The 7,337-nt window shown below is 35.8% G+C and overlaps 1 protein-coding gene across 2 annotated transcripts in view; it reads left to right on the forward strand.

Moving 5' to 3' along the window:
• The first annotated feature begins 317 nt into the window (after positions 1–317).
• Positions 318–7,337, forward strand: part of myrf (myelin regulatory factor) — a 126,016-nt gene continuing 118,996 nt past the window's right edge. For both annotated transcript variants that reach the window (XM_062061005.1, XM_062061004.1), the window contains exon 1: positions 318–678. In XM_062061005.1, the coding sequence (XP_061916989.1) occupies positions 633–678 (46 nt within the window). In that variant the 5' untranslated portion in view covers positions 318–632. The remainder of the gene's footprint in view (positions 679–7,337) is intronic.

Here is a 7,337-nt window from a genome sequence, read left to right on the forward strand (position 1 = left end):
AATTTTGCTTAGTTCAAATAAAACACACCTCATTTTTATTTTATTTTTTCTTGTTTTTGAACACTAACTTTTTGCAGTGTACGCATGCGTGATATTATTCCACTATGAGTTGCACATGAATGGTGGATAAGAAGACTAAACAAACATTTTTGTATTTTTTTTTCCATTCTTGTGCGGGTCTATTTGCAGCCCATCCCTCACCTGCCTCAGCTGCCCTCCTCTGACCTCTGCGCACGCATCCTCTCCGAGTGGGAGAGACAGGAGGAGGGGAAGCCAACTTCACTGACGTTTTACGCAGCGTTTGCGCACACGATCTAGCTGACAGGGTCTCCCCTCCAAATAGTCGCTATTTATGTCGTCGTGGGCGAAAAATGGCGAGCGGCAACTGAAGTGAGATTAATTTATGCGGCACATGTGGACTGTTTCTTTGTTTGTTTTTATAATAATAACAACCTGCGCGTTTTGGGTGCGTCAAATTGGCGCAGCAGATCAAGCGAAAGACGAAGGACCAGATTTAAAAAACTACAATTTCAACACTTGCGATGCATCTGTGAAAGTTTCCTAGATCCGAATTGCTGCTGTTCGGACCGTTAGGAGACTTTTAATGGATTTTTTATGTGGGACCCGCTAGGATGGACGTGGTAGATGAAACTGAAGCTTTACAGAGATTTTTTGAAGGTAAGCCCTCTCACTCGTTAAATAATTGGGTTTAAAGTGGAATTTGTATGCAAAAAAAATAAAATAAAATTAATACACCTCTTGTTCTTACAAATGAAGTAGATTTGCTGCTAAACTTCAATGTGTGTTTGACTTGTTTGTTTCTCCCTTGACTTTTTTATTTTGAAAAGCAAAAATGCAAGCATGCTGGAGGGTTCAAGGGTGCAGCAGCAGCAAAAGTGCTGGTGATGGCTAACAGATCAAGTTAAACTCCTAGGGGGGGGGGGGGAAGAGATGGAGGAGGGTGAGCTTGGAGGGTTGGAAATTGTAGGAATTCAAGTTAAGACAGTGGTTTTTAACCTTGTTGGAGGTACCAAACCCCACCAGTTTCATATGCGCATTCCCCCAACCCTTCTTTAGTGAAAAATAAAATGTTTTTTTTCAAATTCAGGACAAAGTTATATGTTTTTGGTAACACTTTAGTATGGGGAACATATTCTAAGTAACAAATACTTAATTTAGAGTTATTTGCACACTGGGGGAACATATTCTAAGTAATAAAGACTTAATTTAGAGTTATTTTCACACTAGGGGAACATATTCTAAGTGACAAAGACTTAATTTAGAGTTATTTGGTTAGGGTTAGGGTTAGGGTTAGGGTTAGGGTTAGAGGGTTAGGGCCAGGGTTAGAGGGTTAGGGTTATAATAAGGCAGTGGTTCTTAACCTTGTTGGAGGTACCGAACCCCACCAGTTTCATATGCGCATTCCCCCAACCCTTCTTTAGTGAAAAATAAAATGTTTTTTTTCAAATTCAAGACAAAGTTATATGTTTTTGGTAACACTTTAGTATGGGGAACATATTCTAAGTAACAAATACTTAATTTAGAGTTATTTGCACACTAGGGGAACATATTCTAAGTAATAAAGACTTAATTTAGAGTTATTTTCACACTAGGGGAACATATTCTAAGTGACAAAGACTTAATTTAGAGTTATTTGGTTAGGGTTAGGGTTAGAGGGTTAGGGCCAGGGTTAGAGGGTTAGAGCCAGGGTTAGAGGGTTAGGGTTATAATAAGGCAGTGGTTCTTAACCTTGTTGGAGGTACCGAACCCCACCAGTTTCATATGCGCATTCACCGAACCCTCCTTTTTTTTCCAAATTCAAGACAAAGTTATTATATGTTTTTGGTAACACTTTAGTATGGGGAACATATTATAAGTAACACATACTTAATTTAGAGTTATTTGGACACTAGGGGAACATATTCTAAGTATCAAAGACTTAATTTAGAGTTATTTGGACACTAGGGGAACATATTCTAAGTAACAACGACTTAATTTAGAGTTATTTGGACACTAGGGGAACATATTCTAAGTAACAAAGACTTAATTTAGAGTTATTTGGACACTAGGGGAACATATTCTAAGTAACAAAGACTTAATTTAGAGTTATTTGGACACTAGGGGAACATATTCTAAGTAATAAAGACTTAATTTAGAGTTATTTGGACACTAGGGGAACATATTCTAAGTATCAAAGACTTAATTTAGAGTTATTTGGACACTAGGGGAACATATTCTAAGTAACAACGACTTAATTTAGAGTTATTTGGACACTAGGGGAACATATTCTAAGTAACAAAGACTTAATTTAGAGTTATTTGGACACTAGGGGAACATATTCTAAGTAACAAAGACTTAATTTAGAGTTATTTGGACACTAGGGGAGCATATTCTAAGTAATAAAGACTTAATTTAGAGTTATTTGGACACTAGGGGAACATATTCTAAGTAATAAAGACTTAATTTAGAGTTATTTGCACACTAGGGGAACATATTCTAAGTAACAAAGACTTAATTTAGAGTTATTTGGACACTAGGGGAACATATTCTAAGTATCAAAGACTTAATTTAGAGTTATTTGGTTAGGGTTCGGGTTAGGGCCAGGGTTAAAGGGTTAGGGTTATAATAAGGTCATGCCGAATAAGGCATTAATAATTGCATAAACTCACAACAAATTACACACCTGCAAATCAGTGTGACTTCTGCTGTTGCCGTATCCGTAATACGCCGATAGGGAGAAGTTTGTATTTACACGATGAGTCGGGTGTGTCTTGACCTCCGCCGAACCCCTGAGCCCGACTCACCGAACCCCTAGGGTTCGATCCAACCCAGGTTAAGAACCACTGTCTTAGGGGGTCAAACGAGATGGAGGAGGGTGAGCTTGGAGTGTTGGAAATTGTAGGAATTAAAGTTAAGAAGATAAATGGTGTGTTTTCAGTCCAGTTTCAGTTTATTGGGAACATGCATACGATACGAAACAATGTGATTTTATCACATATTTCCAGTTGTTTCATTACAGCACGTCCGAAAAAGGAGTAGGAAGAAGCAGAGCTTATTTAATCCGACCCCTTTTCATATCATAGCAATTTTATCCCATTTCTTTGTTCTCCGTAACAGAAAAGTGAATAAATAAATAACAAATAAAGAATATACCATAGTAAGTAAACAAATATCAAATACATAAATAATCTTTATCTCAAGACAAAAAAAGGGTTCAAGATGTTCATCATAACTTTTGTTCTGTGTACTTTGTGAACACTTGTAGTTTGAACAGTCTCTTAAAGCAGTGGTTCTCAAATGGGGGTACGCGTACCCCTGGGGGTACTTGAAGGTATGCCAAGGGGTATGTGAGATTTTTTTTAAATATTCTAAAAATAGCAACAATTCAAAAATCCTTTATAAATATATTTATTGAATAATACTTCAACAAAACATGAACGTAAGTTCATAAACTGAACATCAAACCAAGTAGGCTATTCCATTCAGTACAATGCAACAATGCAATATTCAGTGTTGACAGCTAGATTTTTTTGTGGACATGTTCCATAAATATTGATGTTAAAGTTTTCTTTTTTTGTGAAGAAATGTTCAGAATTAAGTTAACAAGTTTTTTGTTATTTTTATATCTTTTTTTCCAAATAGTTCAAGAAAGACCACTACAAATGAGCAATATTTTGCACTGATATACAATTTAATAAATCACAAACTGATGACATAGTGCTGTATTTTACTTCTGTATCTCTTTTTTTCAACCAAAAATGCTTTGCTCTGATTAGGGGGTACTTGAATTTAAAAAAAATTCACAGGGGGTACATCACTGAAAAAAGGTTGAGAACCACTGTATTAAAGTGAATCATATTGGTATTTTGTTTGATTTATTTGGTTAATCCATTCCATAATTTAATTCCACATACTGATATACTAAAGCAGTGGTTCTTAACCTCGTTGGAGGTACCGAACCCCACCAGTTTCATATGCGCATTCACCGAACCCTCCTTTTTTTTCAAATTCAAGACAAAGTTATTATATGTTTTTGGCAACACTTTAGTGTGGGGAACATATTCTAAGTAACAAAGACTTAATTTAGAGTTTTTTGGACACTAGGGGAACATATTCTAAGTAACAAAGACTTAATTTAGAGTTATTTGGTTAGGGTTAGGGTTAGAGGGTTAGGGCCAGGGTTAGAGGGTTAGGGTTATAATAAAGCTATGCCGAATAAGGCATTAATAAGTGCTTAATAAAGACTAGTTAAGAGCCAATATGTTACTAATTTGCATGTTAATAAGCAACTAATTCATGGTAAATATGTTCCCCATACTAAAGTGTTACCATGTTTTTTTACTGGTGCACAAAATGAAGCGTGCATGAACATCACCTTGTTCAAACAACAAAACCAACATAGTGCATAAACTCACAACAAATTACACACCTGCAAATCAGTCTGACTTCTGCTGTTGCCGTATCCGTAATACGCCGATAGGGAGAAGTTTTTATTTACACGATGAGTCGGGTGTGTTTTGACCTCCGCCGAACCCCTCAAGCCGAATCACCGAACCCCTTGGGTTCGATCGAACCCAGGTTAAGAACTACTGAGTTAAGAAGATAAATTGTGTGTTTTCAGTCCAGTTTCAGTTTATTTGGAACATGCATACGATACAATGTAATGCATCACATATTTCCAGTTGTTTCAGTACAGCACGTCCGAAAAGGAGTAGGAAGAAGCAGAGCTTATTTAATCCTACTCCTTTTTATATCATAGCAATTGTATCCCATTTCTTTGTTCTCTGTAACAGAACAGTGAATACATAAATAATGAATAAATAATATACCATAGTAAGTAAACAAGTATTAAATACATAAATAATCTTTATCTCAAAAGACAAAAGAAAGGGTTCAAGATGTTCATCATAAATTTTGTTCAGTGTACTTTGTGAGCACTTGTAGTTTGAACAGTCTCTAAACTGAATCATATTTGTTGGATTTATTTGGTTAATCCATTCCATAATTTAATTCCACATACAGATATACTAAAGGTTTTAAGTGTTGTACGTGAATACAAATGTTTTAAATGAGATGTTCCTCTAAGGTAGTGGTTCTTAGCCTTGTTGGAGGTACCGAACCCCACCAGTTTCATATGCGCATTCACCGAACCCTTCTTTAGTGAAAAATAAAATGTTTTTTTCTTAATTTAATCTTAATTTATACATTTTAATCATGAAATGATGGTATTATATTAAATAAATACTAATAAAGACATATTTTACAAACAGAAAGTTGCAGAAAATGTTCACATGATCCCATGTTTACATCTCATTGTGCAACATGTGAATGTTTTAGTGGGAACTAAATGCGATATCTGAAAGGGGTACAATGTTACGTCTTCGGCGCATGGCTGCGATTGTCGCGTTCCCCTCCAACGCAGGAAACAAGCAGGAGTAGCATGCAGGTAAGATTAAGTTGACCTCCGTGGCGGAGGCTCCTCCGAACCCCTGAGGCCGACTCACCGAACCCCTAGGGTTCCATCGAACCCAGGTTAAGAACCACTGCTCTAAGGTTATATTTCTCCTCTTTTGTTGGGAAGAATTGTTGTACATTCTTGGGTAGCAGGTTATAGTTTGCTTTGTACATCATTTTAGCTGTTTGCAAATGCACCAAATTGTTGAATTTCAATAATTGTTATTCAATAAATAAAGGGTTTTTATGTTCTCTACATCCAACATTATGTATTACCGTATTTTTCGGACTATAAGTCGCTCCGGAGTATAAGTTGCACTGGCCGAAAATGCATAATAAAGAAGGAAAAAACCATATATAAGTCACACTGGAGTGTAAGTCGCATTTTTTGGGGAAAAGTATTTGATAAAAGCCAACACCAAGAATAGACATTTGAAAGGCAATTTAAAATAAATAAAGAATAGTGAACAACAGGCTGAATAAGTGTACGTTATATGAGGCATAAATAACCAACTGAGAACGTGCCTGCTATGTTAACGTAACATATTATGGTAAGAGTCATTCAAATAACTATAACATATAGAACATGCTATACGTTTACCAAACAATCTGTCACTCCTAATCGCTAAATCCCATGAAATCGTATACGTCTAGTCTCTTACGTGAATGAGCTAAATAATATTATTTGATATTTTACGCTAATGTGTTAATAATTTCACACATAAGTCGCTCCTGAGTATAAGTCGCACCCCCGGCCAAACTATGAAAAAAACTGCGACTTATAGTCCGAAAAATACGGTATTTAATTGATCTTTTTTGTAACACCGTTAGTGAATGAAGCGCATGCTTTGCAAAGGTATGGCGCAAAGAGTTGGGGATAGGAGTAATGCTGGGCCATCCATCCATTTTCTACCGCTTGTCCCTTTCGGGGTCAGTTATGACTGTTGAGCCGCAAGGTGATGTTAAAGTGCACTTTTAAATACAGAGAATGTGGTTAAAAAATATAAATGCATCACGTTATTGTTTGCACTGTTAAAGGTTATTTTCTGAATATTAAGACTATGTACAGCAATTAGAGTTGATGTTTTATTCACAACATATCACATGTCCAAACAAATGAATTTGGCTTTTTTCCCAACACCACTCCATTATTCACTACATAAGAGATGGTCAAAGTCAAGTGTCCCTCATGGTCAAGTGCACGTTAAGACACACTCTTGTGTTTGTATATATGTATAATCAATTATATGTGCAAAGACCGGACACTTTATTGTGTTAAAGTCATGAATTATACACAGCAGTCCTTGACAGTGGAGAGTTTTCCATGTAATTTTGGCAGGAATTTAGTGAGTTTACATTCTTGCTTTGGGAGTAAAAGGGATGTTCTCTGTTTTTGGCTTTATGTCAGCCACGCTTGCTCGCACTAAAATGTCAGCTTGGCCATGAAAAGTAAATAGTAGGTGCTCGCGTTTGATGCTCTGTGCTGCACTGTCAGACGTTGTCTTTGAGGCTTTGGCAGGGATTTTCGAGATGCGTGATATCTTTTTTTAGATCTGGCTTTTTACAGTCAAGATCATGCATGGACGGAAAAATCGTATTTGTCTTAACTCAGGGGTCACCAAAATGTTTGACTCGTGGGCCGCATCGGGTTAAAACAATTTGGCTGGGGTCGGTCTGTGTATATATATATATATATATATATATATATATATATATATATATATATATATATATATATATATATGTATATATATATATATATATATTATATATATATATATATATATATATATATATATATATATATATATATATATATATATATATATATATATATATATATTGCTCGCAGATCCATTGACAATTCTTTTGTCTCCCCATGA

Source organism: Entelurus aequoreus, linkage group LG10 (genome assembly GCF_033978785.1).
Source record: "Entelurus aequoreus isolate RoL-2023_Sb linkage group LG10, RoL_Eaeq_v1.1, whole genome shotgun sequence".
Lineage (NCBI taxonomy): Eukaryota > Metazoa > Chordata > Actinopteri > Syngnathiformes > Syngnathidae > Entelurus > Entelurus aequoreus.